Source organism: Megascapheus bottae, chromosome 27, assembly GCF_031878675.1.
Source record: "Megascapheus bottae isolate mThoBot1 chromosome 27, mThoBot2.hap1, whole genome shotgun sequence".
In the NCBI taxonomy this organism is placed as follows: Eukaryota; Metazoa; Chordata; class Mammalia; order Rodentia; family Geomyidae; genus Megascapheus; species Megascapheus bottae.
In genome coordinates this window covers 5,264,535-5,285,037 of record NC_143535.1, presented here as the reverse complement: position 1 = coordinate 5,285,037, position 20,503 = coordinate 5,264,535, and the positions used below count along the sequence as shown (strand labels likewise).

Here is a 20,503-nt window from a genome sequence, read left to right as displayed (position 1 = left end):
TTGAGTAGCTAGGGTTGAAGACATGAGCTACTGAGCACGGCTTGCTGTATACATTTTAACAGACTCCTTTTATTTAGTTTAATAGACATCTGATCTAATAAATTGCTCGTTTGCTATTGTCATCTTGTATGGGAGAGCAACTTAACACGCCTGTCATTGTGCCCTTCACGCAGCACTTCACACGTCAACATGTTGAGTAGCCTTAATCGTTGTCTCATGGATGAATGTTTCTTTATCCAACAAAACTTTCTGTTTCCTTTGGTAAAATTAGCTCAGCTGTCCAAGAGCATGTTTCTGTGAAAGTTGATATTGTTGTTCAAATTTATTCAGATTCTAAACTGAATTCTAAACTGTAAAGTTGGGATGACTTGCTAGAAGCATGTTTTTAAATGTTCCTCTCGGTGGCTAGGATGAGGTAGTACAGCCTAAAACAATACCACGGTATTTTTTAATTCAGGAGGATAAAGAAGTCTTCATCTAAGGTTGTAAGAACATACATTTTCTAGGTTCCTTATTTCCTTATTCAGTTGAAAACTTTTCATTGTTATCTTGGTTTTTATATCAAAAAAGTAATTAAATGTTCTTTCAGGTGAAATGTTATTTACTTTCTTGGAGGAAAAATTTTGGTGAAAAGAAACTAAGCACAATTAAGATGTGTTGACTCAATAGACCCAAGTTGAATTCAGTACAGAATGGCCTGTGCTAACTTATTTTCAGTTTAGCTAAGAACTGAACTACACAGCTAAATATATGCTCTTCATTGTTTAATTTTGTACACAGTTAAAACTAGTCCTCGAAAACCTCGTGGGAGACCTAGAAGTGGCTCTGACCGAAATTCAGCTATCCTCTCAGACCCATCTGTGTTTTCCCCTCTAAGTAAATCAGAGACCAAATCTGGAGATAAGATCAAGAAGAAAGATTCTAAAAGCATAGAGAAGAAGAGAGGAAGACCACCCACCTTCCCTGGAGTAAAAATCAAAATAACACACGGAAAAGACATTTCAGAGTTACCAAAGGGAAACAAAGAAGATAGCCTAAAAAAAATTAAACGGACACCTTCTGCTATGTTTCAGCAAGCCACAAAGATTAAAAAACTAAGAGCAGGTAAACTCTCTCCTCTCAAGTCTAAGTTTAAGACAGGGAAGCTTCAAATAGGAAGGAAAGGGGTGCAGATTGTTCGACGGCGAGGACGGCCTCCATCTACAGAACGGATAAAGACTCCCTCAAGTCTGCTCATTCATTCTGAACTGGAAAAGCCCCAGAAGGTGCGGAAAGACAAGGAAGGCACACCGCCACTCCCAAAAGAAGATAAGACAGTTGTCAGGCAAAGCCCCCGAAGGATTAAGCCAGTCCGGATTATTCCTTCTTCTAAAAGGACCGATGCAACAATTGCTAAGCAACTCCTGCAGAGGGCCAAAAAGGGGGCTCAAAAGAAAATCGAGAAAGAAGCAGCTCAGTTACAAGGAAGAAAGGTGAAGACGCAGGTGAAAAATATCCGCCAGTTCATCATGCCTGTTGTCAGTGCTATCTCCTCTCGGATCATCAAGACGCCCCGGCGCTTCATAGAGGATGAGGATTATGACCCACCCATTAAGATTGCCCGGCTTGAGTCTACCCCCAGTAGTAGATTCAGTGCCGCGTCCTGTGGCTCTTCTGAAAAGTCAAGTGCAGCTTCCCAGCACTCCTCTCAGATGTCTTCAGACTCCTCCAGATCTAGCAGTCCCAGCATCGATACCACCACAGACTCGCAGGCCTCTGAGGAGGCTCAGGCACTCCCTGAAGAGCGCAGTGACACCCCTGAAGTGCATACCCCACTGCCCATTTCCCAGTCCCCAGAGAATGAGAGCAGTGAGAGGAGAAGCAGAAGGTATTCCGTGTCAGAGAGAAGTTTTGGATCTAGAACAACTAAGAAATTGTCAGCTCTGCAAAGTGCTCCCCAGCAGCAGCCTTCCTCCTCCCCACCCCCCCCTCTGCTGACTCCCCCTCCCCCCCTGCAGCCAGCCTCCAGTATCTCTGACCACACACCTTGGCTTATGCCTCCAACCATCCCCTTAGCATCACCGTTTTTGCCTGCTTCTGCTGCTCCCATGCAAGGGAAGCGCAAGTCCATTTTGCGAGAGCCTACGTTCAGGTGGACTTCTTTAAAGCATTCTAGGTCAGAGCCACAATACTTTTCCTCAGCAAAGTATGCCAAAGAAGGTCTGATTCGCAAACCAATATTTGATAATTTCCGACCCCCTCCGCTAACTCCTGAGGATGTTGGCTTTGCATCTGGTTTTTCTGCATCTGGCACCGCTGCTTCGGCCCGATTGTTCTCCCCACTCCATTCTGGAACGAGGTTTGATATGCACAAGAGGAGCCCTCTTCTGAGAGCTCCGAGATTCACTCCAAGTGAGGCACACTCTAGAATATTTGAGTCTGTAACCTTGCCTAGTAATCGAACTTCTACTGGGACTTCCTCTTCTGGAGTATCTAATAGGAAAAGAAAAAGGAAAGTGTTTAGTCCTATTCGATCTGAGCCGAGATCTCCTTCTCACTCCATGAGGACACGGAGCGGAAGGCTTAGCACTTCCGAGCTGTCACCTCTCACTCCCCCGTCTTCTGTCTCTTCTTCGTTGAGCATTTCTGTTAGTCCTCTTGCCACTAGTGCCTTAAACCCAACCTTTACTTTTCCTTCTCATTCCCTGACTCAGTCTGGGGAATCGACAGAGAAAAACCAGAGAGCGAGGAAGCAGACGAGCGCTCCATCATCAGAGCCGTTTTCATCCAGTAGTCCCACTCCTCTCTTCCCCTGGTTCACCCCAGGCTCCCAGGCCGAGAGGGGGAGAAAGAAAGACAAGGCCCCGGAGGAGCTGTCCAAAGACCGCGATGCTGACAAGAGCCTGGAGAAGGACAAGAGTAGAGAGAGAGACCGGGAAAGAGAAAAGGAGAATAAGCGGGAGTCCAGGAAAGAGAAAAGGAAAAAGGGATCAGAAATTCAGAGTAGTTCGGCTTTGTATCCTATGGGTCGGGTTTCCAAAGAGAAGGTTGTTGGTGAAGATGTTGCCACTTCATCTTCTGCCAAAAAGGCCACAGGGAGGAAGAAGTCTTCATCACTTGATTCTGGGACTGATCTTGCTTCTGTGACTCTTGGGGATACAACCGCTGTCAAAACCAAAATACTTATAAAGAAAGGGAGAGGAAATCTGGAAAAAAACAACTTGGACCTCGGCCCAACTGCCCCATCCCTGGAGAAGGAGAAAACCCTCTGCCTTTCCACTCCTTCATCTAGCACTGTTAAACATTCCACTTCCTCCATAGGCTCCATGTTGGCTCAGGCAGACAAGCTCCCAATGACTGACAAGAGGGTTGCCAGCCTCCTAAAAAAGGCCAAAGCCCAGCTCTGCAAGATTGAGAAGAGTAAGAGTCTTAAACAGACTGACCAGCCCAAAGCACAGGTACTCAATTTCACTCTACCCCTCAGCCCCTTCGGTGGGCAGGTTGTACTTTGGCCAAGTGTTTGAGTTATTCACAGTTATAGGAATTGGAGAAAGTATGGTGAGATGAGGGAGGGGGGATATGTGCAGAAAGCATGAGCACATGTGCGGAAGCATAAGAAAACACACACGCACGCACACACACACACACAAGAAAGTGCTGAACTAAGTAGCTAGAAGACAGGCTTGAACCGCACTGTTGGTGCCTCATGGTTCACTGTGATGTAATCTGTGATTCACTTGTGTGGCCAAACTCTTTTTCTGCCCCTCACACGAGAGAAGCAATGCTTTCTCTCAATAGTGGGTGGCTACAGGGCAAGGGCAATGGATGCTTGTGTGACTACAAATGAGAAGTGGAAAGCTGAAGAGCTCAGTTAATTAAGATGATGCTGAGCAATTTTTATCAGTGGCGGCATTTATTATTATTTTTTTAATATCAGTCCTGGGGCATTGTCTCTGGGCTTCTTTTGCTCAAAGATAATGCTCCACCACTTGAACCCCAGCACCACTTCTGGCTTTTTCTGTGTATGTGGTGCTGAGGAATTAAACCCAGGGCTTCATTCATGGTAGGCAGGCACTCTACCACTAAGCCAATTCCACTAATCCAAACCCGAGTAGCAGCATTTTTTTAAAGCGAAGTAAGTAGTACTCACAGAAGTAAGAATCTCACAGACTTTAGTGCCCGGGCTGACTTTGAACCTTGATCTGCGCCCGGCAAGCCTGTTGATCTTTGGGTTCTTTTAAAAATGGGTTGTTGAGCCAGGAGCATGGCCTAGTGGTAGACTGCTTGCCCAGCATGCATGAAGCCCCAGCTTCCATTCCCTGATACCATATACACAAAAAAGCTAGAAGTGGTGCTGTGGCTCAAGTGGTAGAGCTCTAGCCTTGAGAAAGTCCAAGGACAGTGCTCAGGCCCTGAGTTCAAGCCCAGGACTGGCAAAAAAAATAAGTAAAAATATATTGTCATCTAGTAGATGCACATTTTTGCTAAAAAGTAAAAATTTTTAAAAAGGTGTTTTGGGCTAGCCTCCTGGTGGTAGGAGCAGGAGCCATTTCAACCGTAAAATACTTCTGTGTGGAGCTGCCACCTTGTGTCCCTCTATTTATAGGTTATTTACACTACTTCTCTGTTGATTGAGGAAATAGGAAATAGTTTGTGGTTGGAATAGCCCCACCGGTACCAAATTGGTCTGGTAATAAAGTTGGTAGCTGGAATTTTGAGGGGGTTGGAAAGAAGCAGTGGAGTTGGGGTAAGGGTTTAGCTGGTGTTCAGTGTTTTGTTTGGTTGTTTTCGTTTTTTAGACGCTCTTGAATACCATGTAGCCCATGCTGGCCTTGGTTCTTGTCTGTGCCTCCAGAGCGCTAAGATTGCAGGTGTGATCTACCACACTAGGTGAACTTCCTTGAAATGAGAGGCCGTTTTCTTTTTGAGGCTGATAATTCTAGAGTGCAAAGTAGATTATTTCTGTATATTGTTTCTGTATATTCTGTGTATTATTTCTGTATATTTTACATATTTCTGTATATTTTATATATTTTTGTATATTTCTATATTCTGTATATTTCTGTCCTTTAATTATATTTGCAATGTGTATGGTTATCATTGTTTTTGGCCTGCCTCATTTAGGGTCAAGAAAGTGATTCATCAGAGACTTCTGTGCGAGGACCCCGGATTAAACATGTCTGCAGAAGAGCTGCTGTTGCCCTTGGCCGAAAACGAGCTGTGTTTCCTGATGACATGCCCACCTTGAGTGCCTTACCGTGGGAAGAACGAGAAAAAATTTTGTCTTCCATGGGGAATGATGGTAGGTCAGCAAGGTCAACCTTAGAGTGCAAGCAGACTTTTTTTTTTTTTTTGGCCAGTCCTGGGGCTTGAACTCAGAGCCTGAGCACTGTCCTTGAGCTTTCCTCAAGGCTAATGCTCTACCACTTGACCCACAGCACCATTTCTAGCTTTTTCTTTTCTTTTTTTGTTGGTTGTGGGATTTGAACTCTGGACCTGGGTGTTTGTCTCTGAGCTTTTCAGCTCAAGGCCATTGCCTACCAATGGAGCCATAGTACCACTTCTGCTTTTCTGGTGATTAATTGGAGATAAGAGTCTCGTGGACTTTTTAGTACCCAGGCTGGCTTTGGACTGAGATACTCAGATCTCAGCCTCTTAAGTAGCTAGGATTACAGGAATGAGCCACCACAGCTGGCTTTTCCGGCCTTTTCTATGTATGTGGTACTGAGGAATCAAACCCTGGTATTTGTGCATGCTAGGCAAGTACTCTTAGCACTAGGCCAAACTTGCAGCCCTAATTTGAGTCTTTAAAAAACTTAAGTGGCAGGGAGTGTAGCCTAATGGTAGCATGCTTGCCTAGCATGCAGGAGCCCTCGATACCACATACACCGGAAAATCCAGAAGTGGAGCCCTGGCTAAAATGGCAGGGCACTAGCCTTGGGCAAAGGAATGTCCAAGGACAATGCCCAGGCCCTGGGTTCAAGCCCCAGGACTAGCAAAAAAACAATGTGATAGCTGGAAGAGATTATGAGAGGAAAGTCCCAAGAGTGAGAAGGGGGAGATTGCTGGGGAAAGATGGTAGAACCTTTCTATAACACCACAGTGTAATAGAAGAAAGGTCTGCAGGGCAGTCAGGGTGTCCTTAGAGAGAAAGAAGTTCAAGGCTGTTACAGGACTCTTGTGTCTCCCATGGACAAGTCTGTCCTGGTGTTTTACTATACTAAGCCAGTTCCCAGAAACGAATGAGGTAAGTGTGGCTTCTTTTCCCCAGTGGATTTCACTTTTGTTTTTTGGCAGAACTGGTTTGAACTGGGTTGGAACTCAGGGCTTTGTTCTTGCTAGGCAAGCACTCTACTAGCAGATCAAAGTGGGGCCTTGGCCTTTGGAATCTGTAAGGTACATTCTCCTGACTGCTGTGTAGTTCCAGTATTCTGGGTACCTGCTCTTAATGAATTTAATGGTTTAGGGCCGGGAATTTGGCTTGGTCGAATGCTTTCTTAGTATGCACCAAGTTCCGGGTTTGATTCCTCAGTACTACATAAACAGAAAGTGATGCTGTGGCTCAAGTGGTAGAGCTTGAGCCTTGAGAACGCTCAAGAACAGTGCGCAGACCCAGAGAGAGAGAGAGAGAGAGACAGAGTCAGAGACAGAGACAGATCTCTGAACTCCCAGCTACTTGTAGAGGTCTGAGACTAGTGTGGTTAAGAAGTGCAATATCCTATGTGAAAAAAATAGAATAATGGAGACATGGCTCAAACCTAGTTCCAACAAAAGGAAAAAAAACATCCAAGTTTCATCTATAAATACTGTACCATGTTAATTTTGGACTACCATTTGAAATGAAATTAGATTAACTTTTGAGGCCTTCCCCTTCTATCCTCAAGAAGGGATTATATGTTCCCTTGAAACTTAATGATTCATTTCTTTGACAGACAAATCCTCAATTGCTGGCTCTGAAGATGCTGAACCTCTTGCTCCACCCATCAAACCAATTAAGCCTGTCACCAGAAACAAGGCACCTCAGGAACCTCCAGTGAAGAAAGGACGGCGGTCAAGGCGGTGTGGGCAGTGTCCTGGCTGCCAGGTGCCTGAGGACTGTGGTGTTTGCACTAACTGCTTAGACAAGCCCAAGTTTGGCGGCCGCAACATAAAGAAGCAGTGCTGCAAGTGAGTGGGCATGCTCAGAGGCACTAGCCTTGCAGGCGTGGAGGCCGCTTCTTCACCTCTGCTTTGCTATACACACAGATAAGGACATGGAGTTGCCTGCAGTCTCCTTGAGCTGCAAGATTAACTGTAGACTGGAATTTTGTGGTGTGGTTCTGTTTGGGCTGTACTTTAAGTAAATAGTAGAAATATTGTGGGACTGGGGATGTGACTTAGTGGTAGAGTGCTTGCCTAACCTGTGTGAATCCTTGGTACCACATTCACAGAAAAAGCCAGAAGTGGTGCTCTGGCTCTATTCTTGAGCACAAAGAGGCTCAGGGATAGTGTCTAAGCCCTGAGTTCAAGCCCTAGGATTGGCTAAAAAAAAAAATGGATTCATATGTAGTTAAGTTTTTGAGTTTCATTAAATTGAAATTGAGGGGTAGAACATAATCAAAACCACGAGATACACCTGTATTACTGTAGTGGTAACAGAACTGGGGTGGCTTTTGTTTATTTTGGGTAAATATAGATATTGATAAAATAGCAGCTCATTTAGCTTCAAGAAATGTTCACTGATCATGTCGGGTGTGCTGCTAGTTAGTATTGCGTTAGAAGAAACTTGAGTCTCATTTCAAAAATGAGTTGACGTTTGCTCCTGTTAGCCTAAAGGTAGGCAAAACTGCTGACCCAGGCATTCAAAGCTCAGCCCTAGTAAACTATCCTTGTTCCAGCCTTCAAAGTGAGCCTGAAATGATCGTGCAGCATGATGAACACTTGTTTTAGTTGCTTCTCTTTCAAATGCAACTGATACTATGGTTTGCTTATTACCCTAGGATGAGAAAATGCCAGAATCTCCAGTGGATGCCTTCCAAGGCCTACCTTCAGAAGCAAGCTAAAGGTAGTGGTATAAAGTGGTCTCCCCAGAAATCTTCCCTGCTTTCATGCTCCTCATTCATGCATACTCTGTGTAAAGAGAATACTAGGCTTTTGGTTTTGTTTTTCTTTTAAAGTATTGCTCTTTCCCAGGGAGGAGGAGGTGGTTGAAGCTGGATGATAGGTACATGGGGTTCATTTGACTCTTCCCTGTATTTTGGGGTATGTTTAATAATTTCCATATTAAAAACTTTTTAAAAGTTTATGTAATGTTTATAACTCACCCCATTTCCTAGAGCAATAGAAGTATATTTGTTGACCATGCCTGTTCACATGATCAGCTCAGAAATAATTTTCCATAGTTGTAGGAAACTAAGAATAAGATTATGATTCATTTCTATACTTCTATTTTAATTAGAAATTTTTTCTCACTTAAACAAAGATGGTCTTGTTTCTTTTTCCCAAGCTGTGAAAAAGAAAGAGAAAAAGTCTAAGGCCAGTGAAAAGAAGGAAAATAAGGAGAGCATGACTGTGAAGACCCCAGTGGACTCCAGTCAGAAACCTCCCGCAGCAGCACGTGAAGATCCAGCCCCAAAAAAGAGCAATAGCGAGCCTCCCGGCCGGAAGCCCACAGAGGAAAAGAGTGAAGAAGCTCCTGCCCCTGCCCCAGCGCCAGAACCTAAGCCAGTCTCTACCCCAGCTTCCAGAAAGTCCAGCAAACAAGTCTGCCAGCCAGTGCCAGCCGCCCCCCCTCCGCCACCCACCACAGGACCACCAAGGAAAGAGGCCCCCAAAACCACTCCAAGTGAGCCCAAGAAAAAGCAGCCACCACCCCCAGAATCAGGTGAGCAAGGAAAGTAGGATGGCTGAGCCACAGGAGTAGAAAGAAGCGTGGCTGTCCCACACATTGGTCAGAAACCTGAATTGTGTATCTCCAGTTCGAGAAAATCAACTGTTTTTAACTACTATGAAATAATAGAAATAGGAACTAAACAAAACAAAACACTTGGTGATAATTGACTTAAAGTCTTTTTTTTTTTTTTTTTTTTTGATGGTGCTAGGGATCAAACCCAAAGTCTGTGATTGTTTGGCATGCACTATTCCACTGAACTATAGCCAGCCCAGATAGTGCCTTAATTTCCTACCGGAAGCTAGAGTTCTTTTGTCTTTCCTACTGCCCCTTTCTTCCCTGGCCAGTCAGTCAGACCTAAGATTGCCAGCATCTGATACCATCTACTTTGAATTCTTTAGGTCCAGAGCAAAGCAAGCAGAAAAAAGTGGCTCCTCGTCCAAGTATCCCTGTAAAACAAAAGCCAAAAGAAAAGGTGAGGAGCGATGTGCTTGTCTCCATTTCTCACATGTGTGTGTCTGTTGCAAAAGCCTTGTCCTTAATGCTTCCATGTTGAGTGAAGTTGCACTTCTGTCTCTGTGTAATGGCAGTAAACTTCTTAAAGTTAATGATGAGCCTTTGTTTTTTCTGATGTCTTCCCCTGTTGCTTTTCTCCTTTTTGGGGCCTTGTGTTATAGCCTAACTACATATTCTGTAGTCCATGTGGTATAGCCTTTAGTAACCCTTGCCTATAAAAGTTACCCTTACCTATGCCCATTGTTTTTGTTTATTATGGACAGACAGGGCGCTTAAGATACTTCAAACATGAAGACAGGTAGAGTGTGGCCTTTTCTCTATCTTGTCTCCTTAGGAAAAACCACCGCCAGTCAATAAGCAGGAGAGTGCAGGCACTTTGAACATTCTCAGCGCCTTCTCCAATGGCAATAGTTGTAAGCAGAAAGTCCCAGCAGATGGAGTGCACAGGATCAGAGTGGACTTCAAGGTAAAAAGCATCCAATCGTTACGCAGTTCAGTGAGTGCCATGGCCTTTAAATGAGATTTGGTTATTGTTTTGTTTTGTTTTGCCAGTCCTAGGCTTGAAGTCAGGGCCTGGGCACTGTCCCTAAGCCCTTTCAGCTCGAGACTGGTGCTCTACCACTTTAGCCACAGCTCTGCTTACAGCATATTTTTGGTGATTAATTGGAAATAAGACTCTTACAGACTTGACTGTCCTGGGATCTCAGCCTCCTGACTCACTAGGATTGTAGGCACGAGTCACTGGCATCCAGTGCCTAGGTTTTTGTTTTATTTTTAAGAAAAGGTACTACAAAAGGTGTTGAAGTACACAACCAGCACCAAACAGTGGAATGAATAAGGCACGGACTGTGGGCAGTCAGGCCTGCAGTCGGCGCTGAGCTCCCCGTGGGAGCAGAATGGAGAACACAGCTAGGCTGAGTGGCAGCTGAGGAGATCTCTGCCCCACTAGATCAGGAGATCTAGTTCCACTCTGTCTTTGTCATATATTTAGTAGAAATTGAACCCACAGTTGAGCCTTTTCATAGTTCATATCTGAGAGTAGGATTTTTTGGACTTGTTGAAATGAAATAATCATGGTGTTGTGGTGTCACTTGGGCTTTCTGTTTTTTATGCTCATATTTTAAGTGCAAAGCTTTCACTCCGTGATCTTTCTCTCCTCATAGGAGGATTGTGAAGCAGAAAACGTGTGGGAGATGGGAGGCTTAGGAATCCTGACCTCTGTTCCCATAACACCCAGAGTTGTTTGCTTTCTCTGTGCCAGTAGTGGGCACGTGGAGGTAAGGGACCCTGCTTCTTCATACCCTCAGCAGTGGAAATGTGGGTGGTGGGTATGGATGGCACCGATCATAGTCTTTTTAGTATTTAGCAGCTGTTATCCCCATTTAAACCAGTTAATGACAATTTTAATTCTTTAAGATATGTTATAGTTCAGAGTAGTCTTACCTCTTAAACTCAATCTTTTTATTTCCTCCTTTCTTTTTTGCCAGTGCTGGGACTTGAACTCAGGGCCAGGGTACTGCCTTGAGCTGCTTTTGCTCAAGGCTAGCACTTTACCGCTTGAGCAACAGCACCACTTCTGGCCTTTTCTATTTATGTGGTACTGAGGAATCAAACTCAGAGCTCATTCATGGTAGACAAGCACTGTATTACTAAGCCACATTCGCAGCCCCAAGTTCAGTTTTATTAGAGTTCTGATTTTTCTTTTTCAATACCCAAACATGGGAAACAGTAGTATTCTTCTGTAGAAAGAGATACTTTGATGGCTATTTTATATTTAATACCAAAGACACCTTATATATAAAAATCTGTAAGCAATTAATAATAAGGCACAATGCCCAGCTTAAGAAAAAAAGTAAGTGAAAGACAGAAACAGCTCATTTACAAAATGAAGCAGAAAAACAGTGCTGACTTGGTGGTTAGCTCTTCTGATGACAGAAACCTAGAAATGGGCTCAGTGCAAAAGTGGTAGTTGTCATATTAGTGTGTGTTGGTAAGAAAACCTGTGTTAGCATGAAAATAACTTAAGGGCTAGGAGTTTGGCCTAGTGGTAGAGTGCTCGCCTAGCATGCACGAAGACCGGGTTCGATTCCTCAGTGCCACATACATAGAAAAAAGCAGGAAGTTGTGCTGAGGCTTAGAAAGCCCAAGGATAGTGCTCAGGCCCTGAGTTCAAGATAGACCCCACCTTATAACCACTAATGTATTATAAACACACACACACACACACACACACACACACACACACACACACACACACACACACCTTTAAATCCCTGCTGATTTGTTTTCCTTCCTAACTCCTTTACTTTCTGTTCCCAGTTACATCTTTGTTTATAAACTCTCTTAAGGCACTTAAGAGAGCCCTGTCTTCTTTTGAGAGAGCAGTCTCACTATGTAGTCCAGGCTGGCTTTGGACTCTTGTTCTTCCTCAGCCTCTGAAGTACTGGGATTATAGGCAAACATCACTGTTATGTCTTTGGGTTACTATATTTATTTTGGTACTAGTGTTAACTACTTTAGTCTCCTGCATTGTCCAATGTCTGCTTAATTCAACATGTTGAATAGATACAAACTGAATATCCCTTCCTCCTCTGAAATACTTGAGAGTGTTTTAGCTTTTTAGTTGTTGGGGTTTGTTGTTGTTATTCATTGTTGTTTTGAGGCTTTTTGTAATATTTGCATAGACAAAATGAGATACCTTGGGGATGAGACCCAAGGCTAACCTAACCATGAAACTCATTTGTTTCATATATGGTTTGTACATATAGCCTGAAGGTAATTTTATACAATTTGTGCATAAGAACAGCTTATGCAAGGAACAAAGTTTGTATACATTGAACTATAAGGCACTTTAGGTTTCAGATTTTGGTGTAGATTTCATGATTGGATTTCAGATTTTTGTGATAAATTCTCTACTTGCATAAAGCAGTGGACACCTAAAACTCAAAAGTATTTATGTTGGTTTTTTTTTTTTTGTTTTTTTTTTTTGCCAGTCCTGGGCTTGAGCTCAGGGCCTGAACACTGTCCTTGGACTTTTCTCAAGGCTAGAGCTCTACCACTTGAGCCTCAGCACCACTTCCAGCTTTTTTTCTATGTATGTGGTACCAAGGAATCGAACCCGGGTCTTCATGCTTGCTAGGCAAGCACTTTAACCACTAGGCCAAACTCCCAGCCCTTTTTTTTTTTTTTCCTACATGTTATCTGACTTATTTCTGTGTTCTCCTTTCTTGCTGTAGTTTGTGTATTGCCAAGTGTGTTGTGAACCCTTCCACAAGTTTTGTTTAGAGGAAAACGAGCGCCCTCTGGAGGACCAGCTGGAAAACTGGTGTTGTCGTCGCTGCAAATTCTGTCATGTGTGTGGCAGGCAGCATCAGGCTACAAAGGTAATGGAGCTCTCTCCATTCTCCCCCTTCTAATTTAGGGTTTATATCTGTTATTTTCTTTGCTGTTTTTTTCCTTCACTATTTTAAGTGGGTGCTCTCTTATTGACCTGATTTTGTTTTGAATTTCAACATGGAAATCATGACTAAATATGGTAAAATTAAATATGGTAAAATTACTGAATGGTGAGTACCTTGGACAGGAAATGAATATCTGTGCATTGGCTGAAAGTAAGTGGTGCAAGATGAAATCGCTGCTCTTCTGAAGCAGCGAAAGTGATGTGATGTGCTCACATTCCATTTTCCTACAGCAGCTGCTGGAGTGTAATAAGTGCCGAAACAGCTACCACCCTGAGTGCCTGGGACCAAACTACCCCACCAAACCCACAAAGAAAAAGAAAGTTTGGGTGAGCCTCACACACTGTGCTGTTTGAAGGGAATAGCCGGGGGACTGGGCCAGCATGACATGACTGATCAGACAAGGGTCCTTGTGTCAGGAGGTTGGCATTCACGACTTCTTACCTCGTTAGCAGAAGTTGTTTCAGCAAAGAAGTCAAATCTAGGCATTCTCTCCACTTGAGATCTTTTTAAATAAGGAAGGGTATTAAACTAAGACATTCCTCATGGATTTCTTTTCTTCCTTTGCAGATCTGTACTAAGTGTGTTCGCTGCAAAAGCTGTGGGTCTACAACTCCAGGCAAAGGATGGGACGCACAGTGGTCCCACGACTTCTCACTGTGCCACGACTGTGCTAAACTCTTTGCTAAAGGTACTCCAGAAAGCCAGTTTGTCCACGTTTGGCCCCTGCAGGAGAATGGAGGACAAACTCTGATTTGTTCTATCAAGGATGCCCTGTAGACATACTGCAGTGACAGCTCTTTCTTTTTCCCAGACTGTTAGCTGTTTTGTTATCTTGCATGGGGACAATTAGGAAAGTCTCAATACAGCTAAGTAGAAATGAGTGCTCTGAGCCAGTAAACCAAAATATGATGCATATGTGTTTGCTTCAGAGATAATTTCACTTGATATGCAGATGTTTTATTTTAATAGTTACACCAAAAGTTCTGATACATTATTGGGGGGGTATCATGAGGCTTGAAGTCTGGGCCTGGGCACTGTTCAGCTCAAGGCTACCCCCCTACCCTTGAGCCACAGCCCTACTTCCTGTTTCGAGTGATTAATTGGAGATAAGAGTCTCATGTTCTCTAGTGCCTGGGCTGGCTTTGAACCTCTGTCCACAGATCTCAGCCTCCTGAGTAGCTAGGATTACAGGCATGAGCCACCACACCTGGCTTATGCCTGCTATCTTAATGACAATGATAATGCGAAATCACCAGTAAAGTGTTTTGTTAGTTTAATATTTTTCCTAGTTCAGGAACTCAACTTTGAATCTAGGCTTTTCTACTTTGCTAGACGAGTGCTCTACCACTTGAGCCATAGCACCACTTCCAGCTTTTTCTGTGTATGTTACTAAAGAATCAAACCCAGAGATTGCTTCATGCTAGGCAAGCACTCTCCACTAGGCTACAGTTCCAGGCACATGCCACACCCCTCCCACTTTTTTTTTTAAAGTTTAGCTTTCAAATAAGATCTGCCCAGACCAGTCTCATCGGTGACCTCCTGCATATGCCTCATGAAGAGCCAGGATTCCATGCATGTCCCTCCACACTCATCTTGTCTGTTGGGGTGAGGGTCAAGACCAGGCAGGCTATGAGTAATGATCCTAACCATCTCCATCTACTGAGGAACTGGGTTTTTGAGATGTGGACTCACCAGGTTGACCACACTGGCCCGGCACTCACGATGTTCCTCAGCTTTCTGAGTGCTTGGCTGCCAGAAGTATGACCATCACCCAGCTCATATCTACTGTGTGTGAACTCAGCAGATGAACATAAGTCTAGTAAGAAGTAATGAAGAGATACCACCTTACCCCAATAAGAATGGCCAAGATTTTGAACTCAGACAATGACAGATGCTGGCAGGGTTGTAGAGAAAAAGGAACCCTACTGCACTGCTGGTGGTGGGATTATAAGCAAGTTCAGCCACTCTGGAAAGCAGTGTGGAGGTTTCTTAAAGAACTGAAAATTGACATTCCCTACGATCCCGCCATACCACACCTGGGCATCTACCCTGAACATCATAACCCAAGATAGGATAAGGACACCTTCTCAGCTATGTTTATCTCTGCACTACTCACAATAGCCAGGCGATGGAAACAACCCAGATGCCCTACTGCAGATGAATGGATACAGAAGATGTGGTGTGCACACACACACACACACACACACACAATGGAATTCTACATAGCCAACAGACAATATAAAATAATGGCATTCGCCGGGAAATGGATGAATCCAGAGCGAATCATGTTGAGACAAGTCAAGACTAAAGGAGCAAAAGGCGCATGGTATCCTTAATATGTGGCTATCAGATCCACACAGTACAAGAGCGAGGACTCAGTATTTGCGTACCCAATGCTATGGACATGGTATTAGAACTATAAACACAACTACATAGACATAAAAATTTATGACTCTATATAGACATAATGTTTTATTACATAGATTAATATGTATCTATGAAATACAAACCCTGAGCCTAATTTTAATTATGTTCTAAAATCTATGTGCCAGTGATGGTATGTAGAGTCCTTTCTGTAATACTTGTTTGTTAAATACATCATTTGAAATATGATATAAAAATCAAGATTAATAAATTCTTTAATAAAAAAGACTCAGCTTAAAGAAAAAAAAAAGAAATAATGGAGGGAGCCAGGTACTGTTGGTTCATACCTGTAATCCTACCTTAGGATGCTGAGATCTGAGGGTCACATTCAGAGCCAGACTGGGAAGGAAAGTCTGTGACACTCTTATTCCACCAGAAAGTTGGAAGTGGCACTGTGAGTAAAAGTGGTAGAGCATTCTGCCCTTTGAGCAGAAAACAAGGATAACACCCAGATCCCAAAAGAAAAAAAAAAGAAGTAACGGAGCTGGGTGTCAGTGGCTCCCACCTATAGTCCTAGCTGTTCAGGAGGCTGAGATCTGATGATTGAGCTTTAAAACCAGCTCTGACAGACAAATCTACGACTGCTGCTTTTTGTAAAAAGCTTGGAAGTGGAGGCATGGCTCAAGGCATAGAGGACCAGCTGGAAACTTTAAAAAGCCAACCAAGGGCCGGGAGTTTGGCCTAGTGGTTAAAGTGCTTGCCTAGCATGCACGAATATCCGGGTTCGATTCCTCGGTACCACATACATAGAAAAAAGCCGGAAGTGGTGCTGAGGCTCAAGTGGTAGAGCTCTAGCCTTGAGAAAGTCCAAGGACAGTGCTCAGGCCCTCAGCTCAAGCCCAGGACTGGCAAAAAAAAAAAAAAAAAAGCCAACCCAAGAGTGTTTGGCCCTGAGTTCAAACCCTAGTACTGACATCAAGGGAAAAAAGTGGATAAGGATAGAGGGGATACAGGGATAAGGCAAACTTAGGATGCATGGATGTAGAACTAAATTTTATAGCGTGGTGCTCGAAGCTGTTTAGAAGCTAAACATTACTTTTGAATGTTTAGAAGGCGGTCACTTTTCTGCCCTGTTTCTGTGACATTATTTTTAAAAAATCTACCTCCTGGCCTTTGTGATTTAGTGTGTAAAGGGAAGGGGCAGTTGTGTAGTTTTCCTTTGAGAATTCTATGAGTACAGAGTTGGCTTGACGGCAGTGTGTGGAGCCGTCTGCCTTCACGTGTGACTCGGGCGTGCGGTTTGTAGTTACGTTGGCTTGCGTGTGTGTGACAGTTGAGGGCCTAGGTGGAGCTCCACCCCTGGTCAGCTTTGCCTCGCTTTCAGGAAACTTCTGCCCTCTGTGTGACAAGTGCTATGACGATGACGACTACGAGAGTAAGATGATGCAGTGCGGGAAGTGCGACCGCTGGGTGCATTCCAAGTGCGAGAGCCTTTCAGGTACAGAAGGTTGGACTCCTTTTTTTAAATATCATTTCTTTTTTTCTAGGTATTGTGCACTTAAAGCCCCGGGCACCATCACCCTCAGACTAGCGCTGCCTGAACTTGTTTTCAATTTATACTTTAGTCTCTAGAATAAGCAGCACGTAGGCTTGGGATCCCTTCTCCCTCACACCTCCCTGTCATGACCGTCCTTTGCGGAGAGGCACTGGAACCCTTGGGGGCTCCCTTCACCAGAGCCTGGGTTAGTGCTGGCTAGTGGCTGCCCTGCTGTGATCCCATACATCTCAGGAATTGGGTCAGAGCCCTCCACCGACTTCTGCCTCTCTCCGCTCCTAGAGGACCCATCATTGTAGGTTTTTGCTTTTCTAGATGAGATGTATGAGATTCTATCCAATCTGCCAGAAAGTGTGGCCTACACTTGTGTCAACTGTACTGAACGGCACCCTGCAGAATGGCGGCTGGCCCTAGAAAAAGAGCTTCAGCTTTCTCTAAAGCAAGTGTTGACCGCCTTGCTGAATTCCCGGACCACCAGTCACTTGCTACGCTACCGGCAGGTGGGCTGAATTCCCTATTGTTTCCTAAAAGCACATTTTTACGTTAATAATAGAACAGGCTTTGATTTTTGGTAGTTTGCTTTGTTTATTGGTTTTGCTTTGTAGAGTTACTTGTTTCAGAAATGTTAGGAACGTTTTCAGAGCCAAGGGCTTTCGTAGAAATAGGAAGCAGGAAGGGACCATATCTTCAAAGGATGCATTGCTATAATAGGAACCTAATGTTCCCCAGAACAGTGATGGGTAGCCAGTGAAGGACTTCATCCAGGAGAAAAACCTGATCAGAGTTGATCTTTAAAAATAAAATTACTCGGGGCCGGGAGTCTGGCCTAGTGGTTAAAGTGCTTGCCTAGCATGCATGAAGACCCGGGTTCGATTCCTCTGTACCACATACATAGAAAAAAGCCGGAAGTGGTGCTGAGGCTCAAGTGGTAGAGCTCTAGCCTTGAGAAAGTCCAAGGACAGTGCTCAGGCCCTGAGCTCAAGCCCAGGACTGGCAAAAAAATAAATAAATAAATAAAATTACTCTTCCTAAGTGGCTTAGGAAGCTGAGTCACAGTTGGAAGCCTGCCAAGTTAGGAAAGGACATGAGACTCTTATTTCCAATAAATTATCAAAAAGTTGGAAGTGGAGCTATGGCCCCAGTTGTAAAGCACTAGCCTTGAGCAAAAAAAGCTCTGGGAAGTGTCCAGCACCTGAGTTCAAGTTCCAGACGGGCTAGCTGAATCAAATAAATAATTGTGCTTAAGTAGTTGTGCAAATGGGAGCACTCCTTTTTTTTTTTTTTTTTTTTGTCAGTTATGGGGCTTGAGCCACTGTACCTGGCTTTTTTGTCCAGTCCTGGGGCATGAACACAGGGCCTAAGCATTGTCCTTGGGCTTTCTCCAGGCTAGAGCTCTACTACTTAAGCCACAGCACCATTTTCAACTTTTTTCTATGTATATGGTACATAGAGGTGTAGTTCTTACTGTGCTGTATTAAAAAAAAAGAACTAGACACTCAAAAACAACGCACTGGTTTTGGAAACCATCAAGTAAAATTTCTAGTTCCTGCCTACTTAAGCCAGGTATTAGATAATAGGCTTTTGGTTTGTTTTTGGGGGGCTTGGGGGGAGTCATGGGGCTTGAATTGGCCTGGGCTCGGTTCCTGAGCTCTTCAGCTCAAGGCTACCACTCTACCCTTGAGCCAAGCCACTTTTCCTGTTTTCTAGTGGTTAATTGGAGATAAGAGTCTTTTTGTGCTCTGGCTGGCTTTGAACCTTGATCCTCAGATCTCAGCTTCCTGAGTAGCTAGGATTACGGGCGTGAGCCACATACCAGCTTAATAGGCTTGTTTTAACTTTCCTTTGTAAAGAAACTTCTGGGTATTATCATGTCTTTATATTTTATAGAGGAGATTTCACAGTATTTCTAGAGTTTGCATAGAGGGTACATTTTTAGTGTTAGATAAAAGAACATCTTTCCTGGCCACAGGCTGCCAAGCCTCCGGACTTGAACCCGGAAACAGAGGAGAGCATACCCTCCCGCAGCTCTCCGGAAGGGCCGGATCCCCCTGTGCTCACGGAGGTCAGTAAGCAGGATGAGCAGCAGCCCTTAGACTTGGAAGGTGTCAAGAGGAAAATGGACCAAGGCAACTACACATCCGTGGTATGTCTGTAGAGCAAGCCACCAAAGTTCCAGGCACATGTTTAACTTCCTCAGATCTTCGGGGAATAAAGCTGCTTATCAAACTTGAAAATAATGGGAATTGGGTAAGGAATGTAGCTTAATGGGAGATTAGAATTATATTTAGATATATCACATAGTTTGAGATACATATATGTGCATATGTATATATGGGCACGTACATAATATATAGATATATGAATTATTTTAGAAGAGTTATGATAATCCCTTAGTATTTTATTTGGCTGTTTTCTTGAGTTCTCTGAAAATTATTTTTACATGAAGAGGAAGCACTAGCAAATTTAGGATCAATGAAAATATGTAGCTCATTCATCCTCTTTAGCTTGGATCTGACTAATGTGTGTTCCTTTATTCATTTGTAGCTAGATGCTTTTTAATATTATGATGTTAAAAATGCACAAGAAGGGCTGGGAGCTTGGCCTAGTGGTAGAGTGCTTGCCTAGCATGCACGAAGACCCAGATTCGATTCCTCGGTATCACACACATGGGAAAAAAAAGGCGGAAGTGGTGCTGAGGTTCAAGTGCTAGAGCTCTAACCTTGAGAAAGTCCAAGGACAGGGCTCAGGCCCTGAGCTCAAGCCCAAGACTAGCCAAAATAAATATAGGAAATGGTTGTTTACTGTGGTCTGTGTTTGCTGTTCAGTTGTTTATTTTAGTCCAAATGAAACATTATTAATCTATTTGTCTAACTTACTGTGATTGAGCTAATTTGTTGGCATTTTTGGCTTAATAACCTGCATCTCCTGATTGCCATAATTTAATTATGAACAGAACTCCAAAAACCTCAGCCAAAGAGAAATGACATTTAAAATAAAATAGCATGTGATGTGTTGGATGACTTAGAAGGAAAAGGTGTCACATGTCATTAATTGTTTCATGAATTATTTTGATTATTTTATGGATAATTGGACTTTTGTTTATGCACACAGTTAGAGTTCAGTGATGATATTGTGAAGATCATTCAAGCAGCCATTAATTCCGACGGGGGGCAACCGGAGATTAAAAAAGCCAACAGCATGGTCAAGTCCTTCTTTATCCGGGTGAGTTTTTTTTTTTGTTTTTTTGTTTTTTTCCTTTTTTTATTGATCCTAGGGCTTGAACTCAGAGCCTGGGAGCTGTCTTAAAAATTTCTTGCTTAAGGCCATTACTCTACCACTTGGGAACAGCTCCATTTTTGGCACTCCCCCCCCCCCACTGATTAATTAAAGATAAGAGTCTCACAGACTTTCCTGCCTAGGCTGGCTTGAACCGCAATCTTCAGATCTCAGCTTCCTGAGTACCTAGGATTACAGGTGCAAGCCACTAGTGTCTTGCTATAGTTCACACTTTTAATGCTAAGCTATGAGGAATGTACCCAGAAATACATTAACTTGTTTTCTTCTACTGCTTGCTTCCCCCTCCCCCCCGCCCCAGTCATGGAGCTTAAACTCAGCCTATGTGCTGTTTCTGAGCTCTTCAGCTCAATGATAGTAGTCAATAATAGTACTTGAGCCACAGCACCACTTCCAGCTTTCAGAGGTTAATTGGAGATAAGAGTCTCACGGATTTTTGTGCTCGGGCTAGTTTTGAACCATAAT

General features: G+C 43.6%; 1 protein-coding gene across 4 annotated transcripts in view; it reads left to right on the top strand.

The window, feature by feature from the left end:
• Positions 1–20,503, top strand: part of Kmt2a (lysine methyltransferase 2A) — a 72,775-nt gene that overhangs the window by 29,826 nt on the left and 22,446 nt on the right. Inside the window, exons 3-17 of one of the 4 annotated variants that reach the window (XM_090319400.1) lie at positions 3,301–3,437; positions 5,104–5,281; positions 6,912–7,146; positions 7,959–8,023; positions 8,465–8,842; positions 9,250–9,323; positions 9,699–9,830; positions 10,528–10,641; positions 12,601–12,747; positions 13,056–13,151; positions 13,393–13,513; positions 16,574–16,696; positions 17,060–17,244; positions 18,714–18,887; positions 19,856–19,966. In XM_090319400.1, coding sequence (XP_090175526.1) covers positions 3,301–3,437; positions 5,104–5,281; positions 6,912–7,146; positions 7,959–8,023; positions 8,465–8,842; positions 9,250–9,323; positions 9,699–9,830; positions 10,528–10,641; positions 12,601–12,747; positions 13,056–13,151; positions 13,393–13,513; positions 16,574–16,696; positions 17,060–17,244; positions 18,714–18,887; positions 19,856–19,966 — 2,270 coding nt within the window. Of the gene's footprint in view, positions 1–780; positions 3,438–5,103; positions 5,282–6,911; positions 7,147–7,958; positions 8,024–8,464; positions 8,843–9,249; positions 9,324–9,698; positions 9,831–10,527; positions 10,642–12,600; positions 12,748–13,055; positions 13,152–13,392; positions 13,514–16,573; positions 16,697–17,059; positions 17,245–18,713; positions 18,888–19,855; positions 19,967–20,503 lie in introns of all 4 variants that reach the window. The other 3 variants (XM_090319398.1, XM_090319399.1, XM_090319397.1) reach the window with 3 other exon arrangements.